General features: G+C 29.4%; 3 protein-coding genes across 4 annotated transcripts in view; 1 reads left to right on the top strand and 2 right to left on the bottom strand.

Moving 5' to 3' along the window:
- The window catches only part of Dh31-R (Diuretic hormone 31 Receptor), a 147,459-nt gene that overhangs the window by 49,707 nt on the left and 80,960 nt on the right, over positions 1-16,792 (top strand). The gene's annotated exons all lie outside the window — the stretch shown is intronic.
- On the bottom strand, positions 5,880-7,025 carry LOC135265343 (probable cytochrome P450 6a14). Its single transcript, XM_064354763.1, has 2 exons — positions 6,146-7,025; positions 5,880-6,100 (listed from the first exon to the last, which is right to left on the bottom strand). The coding sequence occupies exons 1-2, from the start codon at positions 7,014-7,016 to the stop codon at positions 5,937-5,939; spliced, it is 1,035 nt and encodes a 344-aa protein (XP_064210833.1). The 5' UTR covers positions 7,017-7,025; the 3' UTR covers positions 5,880-5,936.
- Positions 9,336-11,120, bottom strand: LOC657560 (probable cytochrome P450 6a14). Its single transcript, XM_008192152.3, has 3 exons — positions 10,980-11,120; positions 9,616-10,928; positions 9,336-9,570 (listed from the first exon to the last, which is right to left on the bottom strand). The coding sequence occupies exons 2-3, from the start codon at positions 10,925-10,927 to the stop codon at positions 9,407-9,409; spliced, it is 1,476 nt and encodes a 491-aa protein (XP_008190374.1). The 5' UTR covers position 10,928; positions 10,980-11,120; the 3' UTR covers positions 9,336-9,406.

The following is a 16,792-nucleotide window of genomic DNA, read 5'->3' as shown; positions in this document are numbered from 1 at the left end:
TGCATGGATACAAAGTAAAATTTACGGATTTTTATACAAATTCCAACCTCTGCTCAACCCTCTTAGGGTCAGTATTTTCAAGTAAAACATGTGTTTTTTCACTTTTCGCTGAAAACCTAAATACCGACTTTAATCAATGTAAATTCAAATGTTACGAATTTTTATACAAATTTTAATACGTTATTTAACCCTCTTAAGGGTTGATTTTTCGAAAATCCTGAAACACGTTTTTTTTTAATTTTTAATAAAAAGTCCAAATACTAATTTCCAAGGACATAAGTTCAATGGACGTTTAAAAATGACGGATTCTCTAAACTCTAATTCTAAATTCAATTTCCCATTTAACCTCTTTAGGGGTTGATTTTCCAAAAATCCTGAAACACGTTTTTCTTTATTTTTAACCCAAAGCCCAAATACTAATTTTCAAAGATATAACTTACAAAATGACGGATTTTTATTCAAACTTTAACACCCTATTTAACCCTCTTAGGGGGTGATTTTCCAAAAATCTTTTCTTAGTACACCCCTACGTTACAATAGCTATCTACTGTGAAAATTTCAGGTTTCTATTCTGAGCCGTCTAGGCTGTACGTTGATCAGTACGTTGGTCAGTCAGGAAAAGCATTTTTATGTATATAGATTTTTTTGACAGCAAATTGGCATTTTTTGGAGTGAAATAATAAAGTACAAATTAAGAGTTTTTGTACAAGAAACGAACTCTGTGTTAAGCTAAAGTCTAGCGACAAATTTTGAGCCAAAAAAATAACATAAATTGAAAAAAATACAAATGCGTAGTCACAAATAGTGTCTACATGTAGAAAATAATCTAAGTTTGAAATGTACATAAGTACGAATAAGGAATTATTATTATTATTATTGTTATTATTACAATTATATTTTAACGTCTTTAAATACTTTACAGTAATTTAAATCAAATATTAAGATATGTTATATCTTTCAAAATTTTGATTTGGAGATTGATTTGACTGAAATACTTGCCGTATCTAAAGAGAGAGCTTAAATAACATTAATCCCTGCAAAGTTGTTTTGAAAAAAAAAACGTTAGAAAGCCACAAAACCGCATCAAGGGGAAATGAAAACCGATTTAAAATGCTTCTCAATTCGCATCAAAGAGAATAAAAAATAACCCAGTCAAATTAATGCCTCGCTATTGTAATTGGACGCAGCAAAGCAACAGTGTTCTAACAAGGACGAACGAATGTACGTCAAGGCGTCGTGAATTTAATAAACGCTGCCCAGAAATTCTATTAATCAGAAGCTTCACGAGGAAGCACTAGTTTCTAGACCGGAAATGAGTCTAATTCCCTGAGGAGAATCTGAACCAAGCATTTATATTGTAATGCAAGCCTACGAGATTATAGCACATGTTTCAAAAGTTTTACGAGGAGTCTTGTGTGTCACAGAGGGGACAAAGAATTGTCTAGCATCTGCTTTTGATTTGTTTTACCACGCTCTTGTGTGTTTCAACACAACAATTTGTTGTATACTTACTGACATGAGGAAACAGGGATAAAGGTCGATTTTTGCTTATTTGTATCTAACGTTTATATCTGAATTAATACAATTAATTAAGAACTGTTTTTTTATGCTTGTGATCGAATGTTCAACAGAATTGAAAAAAGTAGAATAGCATTGAGTTTTTTTTTAAACAAGTTGGTTGGACTAAAACTGACTAAATATTTGGATAAAAATAAACTACAAAAAACTAAAAAATTTGGTTGTAGATAGTTTTACCTTTTCCAACTCTTTAAGAAGTACATTTATTAACAATGTATTTTCGGTTTTTTGTGAAATTTTAACGTAAAAATCACAAAATTAAGTCTATTATTATACCATGAGATTAAAAATAAACTGAATTAAAGCAAGCCTTGAAAGGGTTTCATTTCATGAATACTGTTTCTGACTTATCAAATAATCAATTAAAAATTTTTTGAGAAATTTCTCTCAAAAAAACACAAAATCAATTGTTCATTGTAAGTTATAACAATAATTAATGTTAAACAATACTGCCGTGCTAAGCAAGAACGTCGTAACTGATTTTATATGAATCTTGAGTTATGTCTTGTTTTCTACATTTTCAGAGTGCACTGTTATTTTAAATGCTAGTAACATGGAATATTGAAGTCAACCTAACAATTTATTTGTAAAAAGGAAATATGTATGCAATTGTATCCATTATTTTGCCAAATCGCTGTTATTCCACATACGACGTTTAATTTTTTTATTTATTTTTTAAATTAAGTAAAAGTAACTAAGTAAAAAAGTCGTAACTACAAAAATATTTATTAACGGCTTTAAACAAATGAAGTAATACGTAACAACAAGAAATTTATAAAAAAATGTACCCAAGAAATTACACCTTACACTGTACCTAGCGTACGATACTTTTGAAATAAAAGCAAATTTTGCCAAAAAATCAATCGGTTTTCTGGTAGAATATTTTAAAAAATTTTTAAGAGTTCCTGTTTTCTTTCTGTATCTATGCCATTTGTTGTGTGTTTTTGAGTGGGTTTTTTGAATTTGATGTTATTGATGTTAGGAAATTTAACTCTATAAAGTCACTATCAAAACTGCATCTATATTTTATGTTTTTTTTTCCTCGTTCAAACGTAACGTTAACCATGTCGCTTAGATAAGGTCGATTAATAATTTTGGTCAATTTGTACTGTGAACTGTAGTCTTGCCATTTGAAAAAGTTTTCAATTTTCATTTGTTAAATTTTAGTTCTTGTATCCGTCCTTCCAACCGAATTAAGAAAATCGTCAAAGTCATACACTTTTTTTGGTTTTTTTAATTGTAATTCGACTTGGTAATCAACCAAACTTGGTGGTACCTAATGTTTTTGATTAATTTTAGAAAATATACAATTTTTGATTCATTAATGAGTGGGTTTCATATACATTTTATAGTTACGACTTTCTTGCTAAGTAATATTGCACAAACCCCACTTACGTCAATTTTATTTACGTATTTGGTCTTATTAATTTCTGGATAATATTTATTAAAGTTATTTAGAATCAAAGTTATTGCACTATTGATCTCAGATTTTGTGTTATCTCAAATTTGACAAAAAAGTCAGTTACGACGTTCTTGCTTAGCACGGCAGAATAAACATGTTAAAACACAAAAAATCTGAAGTAGAAGACAAAGTTCAATGAAAATTTCAAATAAAATTTACATCAATTTAGAGCTAGGTATTTTTAAAAAATCCTTTTTTTAGGTATCAATTTTTAGAATTAGACAATTTGTAAATTATCCCAGATGATCAACAAAAACAGTTAATCAAAAAAATCTTGTTTAAACAGTGGTCATTACGCACTTACGAGCTTTATCAATTTTATCATAGCAGTAAAAAATTTTGGCGCATAACCCTATTGCAACAGTCTTTCCCATGCGATTTAGCTTTTTAGGAGAATAGGTTTTCGGTTAAAAAAAATGATAACTCGACAGACAGTAGTCAGAGCTTTAACCGATTTCCTTGTTTTCATAGATTACCTTCACTATATAAAGTTTTTTTCGCCGAAAACACCGTGTCAAATGTAAGGAACTAGAGCCTTAACATATTTTTTTAAAAACAATTCTATTCTATTCCAGGTAGCAATTTTTCTGATTTTTGACTATTTTGACTATTATTTTTAACAATCTAAAGCAATTAATAAAAATGTTGAGAATTGGGGGCCTAACAAGTTTTTCACGTAACATCTTTCAGGACGCTTTTTATCTCAAGTCGTCTCAGATCCGTAAAACTTTTCTAATTTTATGTAGGAAATACAACTTTTTGAACTTTTAACTGTAAAAAGATTGTAAACCCACAGTCATTTTTTAGGTGTTTAATGATTTTACTCATTTTTTAAAATATTTTGGCATTGTTTTCTTGGTGAAACCCTAACATTTTTTCTCAAAACAAACCTTATCGAAGAGACTGTCGAATGAAAAAATATGATAACTCGACGACGGTCAATAGTTTCGGTTTTAATGAATGTCCTAGTTTTTCCAACACAGTATCTTTACTCTTCTGAGTGTAGCATTGTGATAAATGTGATTATAACTTTATCATAAACGTAGCAAGCTACTTTACTCCACAAATTTAGGATGTTTTTAAAATACTTTTTTAAACGTAACATTTTTTAGACTTAGACGATTTATACAAACTATCCCAGACTATCATCCGTACAACTTTCCTGATTTTGTGTAGAAAATGTAGCTTTTTGAGTCTTTGACTGTGAAATAAATTGTTAATCCCCAATCACTTCTTAGATCTGTGATAAATTTTCTCTTTTCACAAAATATTTGCCAAATCGTTTTTTGGCAAAACATTCAAAAACATTCCAATTTTTTCAGAATAGAAAACTTTTGAAAAATGTCCTCGAATGTAAAAAAATGATAAACTGACGAATGTCAATAGTTTGAGTCTTAATGTATGTTCTTGTTTTTCTAAACATAGTATCTTCACTCAACAAACTTTTTTCTTTTGCAATGTCATTCCGTGTCTTATTTTTCAGGCTGCGATTATGATTTAGACACTAGTACAAGAAAACATAAAAAAGTATATAATTAAACTTAAATTTTCTCCAAGAACAATTTATTTCGATTTTAAGCAATGAATCGTAAAAAACATATTTTTTCTTAAACGTAACAAATTTCCGAATTAGACGAGTTACAAGTTTATAAAAACTGGGATTGTTTGTCTTGTTCTAAGACGAATCATCTATAAAATTTTGTTGATTTTTTCTAAAAGCTAAGTTTTGTAAAAGGACTTTTGTTTTTATAGAAAGGATAAACTGACAGACTAACAATACTTAGGGTCTTAATGGATTTTATTGTTTTGTTATAGTATCTTTACAAACTTTTTATTTTAATGTGTTATCTCGTGTGTAATAATTCTCCGAAATATTTCTGAAAATACAACTTGTGAAAAAGAAGTAAACAGACAGTTAATAGTTAGGGCTTTAAGATTTTTTTTTGCCTAACGATTTTTTTTCTAAAAATATCTTTACGTTACAAATTTAATTTTTTTCAAATGTTATCTCTATAACCAACTGCAAATGAGAAAGTTTGTCAAAAGGACCTTGGAGTATGAAAAATTGATAGATCGAGAATTAATTTTTTTGTTTTATAAACAATTTTCGAAATACACATTTTTTTCTTAGGTGCTTTCCCGTATAGCAGTTTTTAGATTCTTACGGAAAACAAAGCTTACCATAGGGTTTTTGAGTGAAAAAATGATAAACCGTTAGTTACTTGTTAGTTAGGGACTTAATATATTTTCGTTTTCTCAAATTATCTTCACAACACTGATTCTATATTTTTCTCAAATGTCTTTTTTTTGCAAATTTTGCAGAAAACAAATTTTATTAAAATAGTCTTAATTTAAAAAAAAAATGAATCAACGGTGACTAGTTAGGACTTTATCAATTTTTTTCGTTTTTTGAAAATACCTTCAGGATTCAAATTTTATTTTTTTTCTTAAGCGTATTTTTATAAAGCAATTTTTATGATTTTTGTTGAAAACAAATCTTGTCAAAAAGGTTCTCAACTTTGAAGGTCATTAGTTAGAGTCTTAACAAATATTTTCAAAATAAAAATTTTATTTATGTTCTTAAGCATTATCAGGTGTAGCATTTTTCCAAATTTACGAGGAAAATAAAACTTACAAAGGGTTTTCGATTGTATAATAAACTGACAGTCACTACTTAGGGGGTTTACTAATTTTTATTACCTCAAATTATCTTTATAATTCACGATTTATTGTTTTGGCAAGTGTTTCCAGGTCTGTTTTTTCTTAATTTTGTTTATTATAAACAAAACTTTTTAATGGAGTCGTTTTGGTCAAACAAAATTAAACGTATTTAAAATATTTTATTAAAAAACAACAAACATTAAAAAACACAAGACTAGAAAATAAAACTGTTCAGTCACAACTTTTCAGCATCAAGCCAAATTTCTCCTTCTGCAGCTAAAATAAACGACGCTACTTTATACTTTAACGGTTCTTGTGTTCTTCCTGCTACCCAAAAGTTGTAATTTTGCAACAGTGTTGCCAACCCGACTTTCGTTTGCATTAAACCAAACCGTAATCCTGAAAAAAATCATCAAATTTAATTTTTCAATGTCATTTTCATACCTATACAAATCCTTGGCCCCTCACCGAAAGGAAGGTGGGCATAATGATGCCTTGATTTTTTATTATCTTCATTAAACCTCTCAGGATCAAAGATTTCAGGTTCAGGATAATAATCTTTATCATAATGAATGCCCCAAATTGGGATACAGACCGTGGTACCTTTATCAATAATTATTTCTTGATCGGGGATTTTGTAATCTTTGACACATTTCCTGCTTAGGAGGGGAACTGGTGGATACATCCGTAAGGCTTCGTTTATGACCTGGTCCATATATTTCATGTCTTGAATGGCTTCGTATGTCATATGGCCATCATATTTGGCCAAAACTGTGTTAATCTCATTTCTGAGTTTTTGCTGCAAGTCTTGTCTTCGACTTAACTCATACAAAACAAACGTCATGGTTGTGGAAGAAGTCTCAAAACCGGCAATAAAAAACACGAAACATTGGGCTGCTATTTCCTCATTTGTCAGATTTTGTAAATCGATCAACAGTTGAATAAAATCCTTGCGACTGTAATTATTTTCCACTCGGTACTTTACTGTATCTCGTACAAGCTGAAGGAAAAAATCTGAAACATCTTTCCGAGTCATTCTCAGTTTGAATGCAAGTGCAAGTCTGGGGAAAGCCATCGCAAAACTCATCTTAATAAGATCGAAATATGTTGGCGTGAAAGCCTTGCGTCCATACTCCCGAAAAAGCGAATTCTTGTCTTTTGAAGTGTTAAACTGGAGTCCAATAGCACACGATCCAATTATGTCTGTGGTAAAACACCCCAACACTTCTTTAATATCAATTGGTTTTTTCTCACGACAAAACGAATCAATTCGTTCAATTAGATCCGGCGTACAGTCGACCAAAATTTTGAACATTTGCTTTATTTTTCCTAAGGTGAAACTCGGAGTTACTTCAGTCTATAAATTTTTTCACTTTTGATCCAAAATAATCACGAGAAGATGGTCACAGACAAAGTCGATTGGTTTTATAAAAAAAATTGTATTCATGATCGGAGAAAATTCAACTAAACTGAAAGAAGTAAAGTGAAGATTTTTAAACCGCTAAATATTACAAGCTAGGTTTAACTGATGTTATTTTTACCTGATTTTACTCGGTTAGTTTGTTTCCGAACCAAAACTCATTTAATTTGTAAGAACATGTTAAAACTCACTTATCATATTTTGGGTGATTTAGCTTTTAGTTAAGCAAATATAAGCAAAAATAAACTACAAAAAACTAAAAGGTTTTTGTGGATAGTGTTACTTTATTCTCCGTAAATTTTTAAGATCGCTTTTGACTATTATGTTAAAATACTTAAATAAAATAGTGCAAAAACATTTATCAAAAACTCTTTTAAAAATAAAATATTTTCCAAATGGTGTAAGAGACGGAGTTTTAGAAAATGAAATTTATCTAGGTTTAAAGCAAGGGATGTTCTTAAAATATTTCTTTAAACATAACATTTTTTAAAATTAGACGATTTATACAAACTATCTCAGACGACCATTCGTACAACTTTCCTGATTTTGTGTAGAAAATGTAGCTTTTTGAGTCTTTGATTGTGATAAAAATTGCTAATCCCTAATCATTTTTTAGATCTGTAATCAATTTTCTCTTTTCACAAAATATTTGTCAAATCGTTTTTTGGCAAAACATTTAAAAACATTCCAATCTTTTCTGACTAGAAAACTTTTCAAAAATGCCTTCGAATGTAAAACAATGATAAACCGACGAATTTCAATAGTTTTGCTCTTAATGTATGTTCTTGTTTTTCTCAACATAGTATCTTCACTCTACAAACTTTTTTTTTGCATTGTCATTCCGTGGCTTATTTTTCAGGCTGCGATTATGATTTAGACACTAGTACAAGAAAGCATAAAAATGTATAAACTTAAACTTAAATTTTCTCTAAGAACAATTTACTTAGATTTTAAGCAATGAATCGTAAAAATCATATTTCTTCTTAAACGTAACAAATTTCCGAATTAGACGAGTTACAAGTTTATAAAAACTGGAATGGTTTGGCTCGTTCTAAGACGAATCATCTATAAAATTTTGTTGATTTTTTCTAAAAGCAAAGTTTTGTAAAAGGGCCTTTGTTTTTATAGAAAGGATAAACTGACAGACTAACAATACTTAAGCCAGTAAGGGTTTCAATGGATTTTATTGTTTTCTTAAAGTATCTTTATAAACTTTTTATTTTAAAGTGTTATCCCGTGTGTAGTAATTCTTCGAAATATTTCTGAAAATATAACTTGTGAAAAATTAATGAACGAGTTAATAGTTAGTGCGTTAAGATTTTTTTTGCCTAACGATTTTTTTTCTAAAAATATCTTTAAGTTTTAAATTTAATTTTTTTCAAATGTTACCTCTATAACCAACTGCAAAAGAGAAAGTTTGTCAAAAGAACCTTGGAGAATGAAAAATTGATAGATCGAGAATCAGTTTTTTTGTTTTATAAACAATTTTTGAAATATACATTTTTTTCTTAGGTGTTTTCTCGTATAGCAGTTTTTAGATTCTTACGGAAAACAAAGCTTACCAAAGGGTTTTAGACTGAAAAAATGATAAACCGTCAGTTACTAGTTAGTTAGGGACTTAATATATTTTCGTTTTCTCAAACTATTTTCACAACGCTGATTTTATATTTTTCTCAAGTGTCTTTTTTTGCAAACTTTTGCAGAAAAAAATTTATTAAAAGAGTCTTAATTTAAAAAAAAATTAATCAACGGTGACTAGTTAGGACTTTAGCAATTTTTTTCGTTTTTTGAAAATATCTTCAGGATTCAAATTTTATTTTTTTTCTTAAGCGTATTTTTATAAAGCAATTTTTATGATTTTTGTTGAAAACAAATCTTGTCAAATAGGTTCTCAGCTTTGAAGGTCATTAGTTAGAGTCTTAACAAATATTTTCAAAATTAAATTTTTATTTATGTTCTTAAGGATTATCAGGTGGAGCATTTTTCTAAATTTACGCGGAAAATAAAACTTACAAAGGGTTTTCGATTGTAAAAAATAATGAACTGACAGTCACTTCTTAGGGGGTTAACTATTTTTGTTACCTCAAATTATCTTTATAATTCACGATGTATTGTTTTGCCAAGTGGCAAGTGTTTCCAGGTCTGTTTTTTCTTAATTTTGTTTATCGTAAACAAAACTCTTTAATGTAATCGTTTTAGTCAAACAAAATTAAATGTATCTGAAGTATTTTATTAAAGAACAACAAACAACAAAAAACACAAGACTAGAAAATAAAACTGTTCAGTCACAACTTTTCAGCATCGAGCCAAATTTCTCCTTCTGCAGCTAAAACAAACGACGCTACTTTATACTTTAACGGTTCTTGTGTCCTTCCTGCTACCCGAAAGTTGTAATTTTGCAACAGTGTTGCCAACCCGACTTTCGTTTGCATTAAACCAAACCGTAATCCTGAAAAAAATCATCAAATTTAATTTTTCAATGTCATTTTCATACCTATACAAATCCTTGGCCCTTCACCGAAAGGAAGGTGGGCATAATGATGCCTTGATTTTTTATTATCCTCATTAAACCTCTCAGGATCAAAGATCTCAGGTTCAGGATAATAATCTTTATCATAATGAATGCCCCAAATTGGGATACAGACCGTGGTACCTTTATCAATAATTATTTCTTGATCAGGGATTTTGTAATCTTTGACACATTTCCTGCTCAGGAGGGGAACTGGTGGATACATTCGTAAGGCTTCGTTTATGACCTGGTCCATATATTTCATGTCTTGAATGGCTTCGTATGTCATATGGCCATCATATTTGGCCAAAACTGTGTTAATCTCATTTCTGAGTTTTTGCTGCAAGTCATGTCTTCGACTTAACTCATACAAAACGAACGTCATGGTTGTGGAAGAAGTCTCAAAACCGGCAATAAAAAACACGAAACATTGGGCCGCTATTTCCTCAATTGTCAGACTTTTTAAATCGATCAACAATTGGATAAAATCCTTGCGACTGTAATTATTTTCCACTCGGTACTTTACTGTATCTCGTACAAGCTGGAGGAAAAAATCTGAAACATCTTTCCGGGTCATTCTCAGTTTGAGTGCAAGTGCCAGTCTGGGGAAAGCCATCGCAAAAGTCATCTTAACAATATCGAAATATGTTGGCGTGAAAGCCTTGCGTCCATACTCCCGAAAGGGCGAATTCTTGTCTTTCGAAGTGTTAAACTGGAGACCAAAAGCACACGACCCGATTATATCTGTGGTAAAACACCCCAATAATTCTTTAATATCGATTGGTTTTTTTTCACGACAAAACGAATCAATTCGTTCGATTAGATCCGGCGTACAGTCGACCAAAATTTGGAACATTTGCTTCATTTTTCCCGAGGTGAAAGTTGGGGTTATTTTGGTTCGTAAATTACGCCACTTTTCGCCCCCTAATGCAAATAGGTGTGCACTGAGAGGGTCGTCTTTCTCGTTGTAGTAAAAGCCCCGGTCGGTGAAATGGTCGAAATCTTTTGTCATGATGTTCTTCAAATAGTCCAAGTCAATTACTAGATAGCCGGGTTGGAAGAGGGAGTAGAAACCTCCGTGTTTCCATCCGTGGGATTTCATCTCGTCATAGAATTTTTTTAAAAGGATGCCGCCGTTGTCTCTTTGTCGCAACATGTTGAAGTTGCCGAAGGGGACTGTGGGTGGGAGGAATGGTACGTTTTTTTGGCGCCAATATTGGAAGCGCCATTTGAAGTAAGCGTACGTGATGACCAGGAGGGCTACAGACACGCCCAGAATGTCGAAAAGTGTTGGCATTCTGTCGAAAAATATAAAAATCCCGAGCTGATAAAACGATCAAATAACTAACCTGTTTGTGTGATATGTTTGGTGTAATGACACTAATCTATTAGGAGATGAGATAAGTGTATGACCTTAAGTTAAGTAAGATATGCGCACACATATTTGTATATCTTTTGTATTGGTTTTTATCAAATAAAATATTATTTTTTTGTGTTTAGCAACTTACAAACAAAAATATTTATTTTCAGATCGTTTCTAGAATATTTGACACCCCTGGTCTCTCCATATAAAAAAGTGTTCAGTTTTTTGTAATGTCTTTAAATTCATTCGTAATATTTTATATAAGGTATTGCAGTTTAAATTTTTGATTATTTTGAAAAATTGTCATTAAAAAAATTTGAGTATTGCAAAAATCATTGTTTTCTATTTTTGGCAATTTGACATTGTCGATAATGAACAAAAGCAGAAGAATAAAAGCCTAATTCGGAAAACATATTTTTTAAATATAACGTTCTAATCATACGCAAAATAAATTTTTGTTTTCTAAAGGCTGATTTATTTTTTGTCCATAACATCACCTGTGTAATTTGTTTTTCTTTTACTTTTTTTACTTTTTTTTTTAAATTATTTACTTACAAACATAGCAATAATTTAATAGAGAAAATATTATTTTGGAAGGAACGTTTTGCCCGCACTTGAGTTCTCACATTAATAATCGACACGTAAGTACTACGTTATATTAAATGCTACAAAATAAGCTTTTAAATAATATATAAGTAATTTGTTCTATTATGATCTGCTTTATACCAAAAGTTTCTTTCTAACTTAATACCTAGTCTTTCAAACTTTTATAAAAACACTTAAATAAAAATGCTTATAACTTGTTTTTAATTTTTATAAACTAATTAATATCGAGTCACAAATATACTTTTAAGCTATAATTATGATAGAGATAAGTTTGCCCTTTAATTTAAATATGGAAATTATAAAAAGTAAAGTAAACCTGCGAAAACCTGAATAAATTAGAAATAGATAAAGCAAAAACAAATTATAAATTTTGAAATCTTAAATAGATTTTAACTAAAAAAACATTCATGGAATATCTGAAAATATAAAAAAATATATAATACCTACAACTGCGTAGACAATGTCTGCAATGTCAACAAGGTCAACACTAGCTCAATAATGAGAATTTAAAGTTATGTTGTGTTTTATTTTTATTTTCTATTAAGAACGTATACGAAGAGAATAAAAGTTGAAGCGCAGAAATGAAAAAAAAATATTTGATTTGTTTTTACTCTTTTTTGAGAATATTGTTTGTTTATTTGTTTTTATATTTTTTATATCACATATTTTCTATTGTCTAAAAGTTTTCTTCTACCCTTAAGTTTTATTTTGAACAAATTATACACCAATTTTATAGTCTAACATTATCAGTATAATGTCAAAATTTATTATTTCTATATTGTTGACTTAGTTGACATTCTTGACATCTCTTTAGATCTTTACGTCGAGGTATTTATTGACAATTAAACAAATGAAATGTCTACCTTGTATTGTTGACACGCCCATCTCTACTAAGAACGCAACTCAAAGCCACATTTGTAGTGATGGTAACTTCAAGATTGTTAATTAGAAAGATTATTTTCTATCAGATTTCTCCAGATGTGTATGTTTTTCAAATTCATGTAAATAGGTATTTATTCTAATTAAATAAAAATAGCAACATCCCATTTTCTCTCAAAATTATTTGTTATAAATTTTCATGGACTTTAAACTATAAATTATATTAGTTATTAATGGCAAATTTAATAATCACTTATAAAATTATTCTACAATTTTATTAATATTTAAAAATGCAATGTTGACACTTTCGTAGCTTTTAATCAGATGGTAATACCTATTGTTTGAGTTTTTTGGGTTTTTCAGTTTCAGACTACAATGTTTTAAAAAATTTTATTAATTTTTTTGTTGAGAGTTTATTGCCAGTAAATTTTTTTCTCATAGTCATAATACAGTTTGAACAAATACACAAGATTGTTATAGTATCGTTATCTACAATCGGTACTTTGCAGATGCTTTGCAGTTACAATTCAAAAAAACTTGAAATATCTAAAGTTTTGTAAAATGTAATTGACAGTCAAGCACAATCAAATTGAAATTGATGGATTCGAACTAGAAACCTAAAAAGTTGGTAAAACTGAAAAACTTTCAAAACAAACAAACCTGGTAAAAAAATCTTAAAAGACTGAGTAATTTTGACAAATATTAAATATTACAAGTATAATTTTTTGACTTTGAATTAAATGGTTGTTTTAATTTTTCAGTATTTTGCATTTCGTTTGCATTTTAGAGGTTTTTTGTTTTAGTTTATAATTTTCACTAATTTTAACTTTATTATTCGAACACATTTTATTGAATTTCTTTAACGAAAAACTAATAGCCAATGTAATTTGTACTTTTAATGAGAAATTTAATCATTAGTAACTATTTCACTTTTTTATCAACCTTATTTAAAAAAAATAATTTGGTAAAATGACACGTTGGCGTTTACATTGAGACAGCTAATAGGTATATATAGAATTTTTATTTATTACTTGAAATTAAGCTACTTGTACCAAGAAAATGAATTCTCATTTTTTGAATGATTCTTATCAGATGAAAAGTCATCATCACACTTCAGTAACAGGAAAACACTTTATAGTAAAAGGACGAATTAACAATGTCTCTGGACCTGTAGAGTAAATTTTGATTTAAAAAACAAAATATTGTAAACTTCTTACGTTGAAAGTTAGATTAAAAGTAACTATTTTGTTTAATGTGTCAGTGATTTATTAACATTTCTTTAAAAAAAAGCAAAACAGACTCAAAGAGTCGTCATAAAATCACACTTTTGCAGAAGTAAGCTCAACACTTTCTGGCGAAAAACTTGCACGTTTAAACCGTTGAAAACGCTTCATGCATCAAGACAAGTCTTTATAGCTAAACTTGATACCGTTTTGTAAGTTGCGTTCGTGACAATATTTGCAATTTCTTCATGAATTACTAAGAAATTCGCTTCAAATACCGCGAAAATCTTAAGTATTTTATGCGTCTTTGAAATCAACAAACAGCTGAACTGTTTTCCTCTGTATGATTTTGGAGGATCGTTATAAGGCACTACTGACTCGAGAACACTGCAATCAAATTTAATGTCATGTAAAACATGGAACAAATGAGGCAACACTGTAGGAGTGTTTCTTCGTAATCGATTTGAAATTTATTACATTTCTTGGATGAAGTCGAGTGTTAAACACGCATTTTTACGTCGTGAGTCCCTGAACTTAGTTGGCACACAATAATATCTATTAACATGTTGCTAACTTAAGATCAAAGTTATAGGGCACTTTGATGCAATATTTGCTAATAACGATTAAATTTATAGAATGCCACATCTCTCGCTTTATATGCACACACATCAATTAGCGAGCAAAGACTATTAACACTTGAACTACAAATTCTAATTTACATCATTGTCATGCACAGACTCAAGGACAAGTCAAGAAGTTTCGCGACTGTTTTCAAACAAACAACGCTGCAACAGTTGAGCTTTGTTGTCTCTATTAAAACACTTTGATATGTGTGACTGTTAAAGACTGCCAGAAGTAGCAAAACCTTCGACGTTTATGAAGGCAATAGAATCAATTTTACAGCCGAAAATTTAGAACAATATTTAGGTGCAACAATTAATTAACTTCTTTATAGCTTTCTCGTGCCATAAAAAGTATTAATTTGTTTTTGTAATGAAATTTATTGCAATAAAAATTATGTTTTTCTACTTTTCCTACCGAAAGTAGTTTCACAAAAAGAGAACTTATGTGCAACTGCTTTTAGTAAATTTTTAGGAGTTGTATTGGCAGTGCTGGGCTGGGTGTCATCAGACGTCATTGTAATCTAGTGTGCGATTTGTCAACAGCGTCAAGTCGTTTATTGATAAAACCCGAATAATTAAATTAAAAAGTTAAACTAAACAAAAGAAACAACATAGATTGAAAGTAGAAAGAATAGTATTCTGGCACTCCTTCGTCGTGCTCCAAAACCATTCGTGCCACAATAGAACGTTTTATAAAACTCGTATATTAATTATAATATTTTATTTTTCTAGCTGTGGAAATTAATAAATGAAAAAATAAAAAAATGTTTTTTTAGAAAAAAACTTTTATTTAATAGATGCACTAAATAGTGACAAATAATGTTTTTCTATCAAAGGACAATATTTCTGCTTACAAATTAGGATTTTAAAATTTATAAAAGCTTTGGGAACGGTCATAACAATACAGCATTACAGAATTACTTTCTTAAATTAAGCAGTGTTCTCATAGCTTTTATAAATTTTAAAATCCTAATTTGTACACAAAAATATTCTCCTTTTTATTCATAAAACCCGAATAATTAAATTAAAAAGTTAAACTAAACAAAAGAAACAACAAACATAGAAAGTAGAAAGAATAGTATATTACATTCGTTTTATAAGAGTTAATTCTGGCACTCCTTCGTCGTGCTCCAAAACCATTCGTGCTACAATAGAACGTTTTATAAAACTCGTATAACAATTATACTATTTTATTTTTCTAGCTGCAGAAATTAATATAGAAATAAAAAAATGTTTTTTTAGAAAAAAACTTTTATTTAAAAGATGCACTAAATAGTGACAAATAATGTTTTTCTATCAGAGGACAATATTTCTGCTTACAAATTAGGATCTTAAAGTTTATAAAAGCTTTGGGAACGGTCATAAGTCATAACAATACGGCATTACAGAATTCTTTCTTAAATTGAGCACTGTTTCCAAAAGGTTTTATAAATTTTAAAATTCCAATTTGAAAGCAAAAATATTCTCTTCTGATCGAAAATTATTTTTTACTTTTTAGTGCATCTATTAAATAAAACCTTTTTTCTAAAAAAAAATTTTAATTTTTTTTATTTATTGCTTTTTAGTCTTTATTTATTCTAAACGTTATTTCTCTGAGATTTAGTTTCACTGTCTTATTGTAATACCATTATTTTGCTGATTTGTGCAAATTTGTTTGGTGATATGTAATAGAAAACAGCTATTAGCATTGAAAGCACATTCTAACCTCTGTTTTGCGTCTATATTCTATCGTCTAAGATAAATGTATTTAAAAAAATAGCGACATTTGTTTGTAACGAAACGTAATGAAAATGATTAGGTAATAATATATTTTCCAATAATCAACATATCATTAAAGTTGCTATAAGTTACGGTATGTACACATCGAAAACCCATTTGTAAACATAACTTATAACTTAAAAATCTTATTTAACGTCTTTAGGGGAATGCATTGTCACGCAGATTAAGTAAGTATGCAAAATTTCAATTCATTGGGACAATGGGAACCCTTTCAAATTTGGCTCCGAAAATATGAAACAGACAGACAGACAACAAAGCAAGTTAAATAAATGCTTTCAAAAATGTATTTTAAATGTATTTCTGATGCACCTAAATAGAATTTTTAACCTCTCAAAAATCCGGTCTCTGATTACAATTCGAATGCAAAATATGTAACCTCCCCAGAACAAAGATAAAAGTTGACCAAATAATTGCAGTTTGGATCACCAACAGTGCTAGTCCTGTCAGAGCAGTTATTATTTATGAGTTTTACTGCTGATCACATCCCAACTGCCTCTACCATGTGTCGCTTTATGTAAATGGCAACAGTTGCAGATCATGAACACAATTTCATAATTTACGTTATTTGGTTAGTAAAGTGCTTTGATATTAGCTTATTGGAAATAATTGTTTTTTAATTCAATGATATTTCTCGAGAAAGCTAGCAAACTTGAGGATTAAGTTGTAAATACACCCCACTTGTAAAATAA

The sequence above is a fragment of the Tribolium castaneum genome, chromosome 2, assembly GCF_031307605.1.
Source record: "Tribolium castaneum strain GA2 chromosome 2, icTriCast1.1, whole genome shotgun sequence".
NCBI classification, from domain to species: domain Eukaryota; kingdom Metazoa; phylum Arthropoda; class Insecta; order Coleoptera; family Tenebrionidae; genus Tribolium; species Tribolium castaneum.
This window is presented reverse-complemented; position numbering and strand designations above follow the sequence as displayed.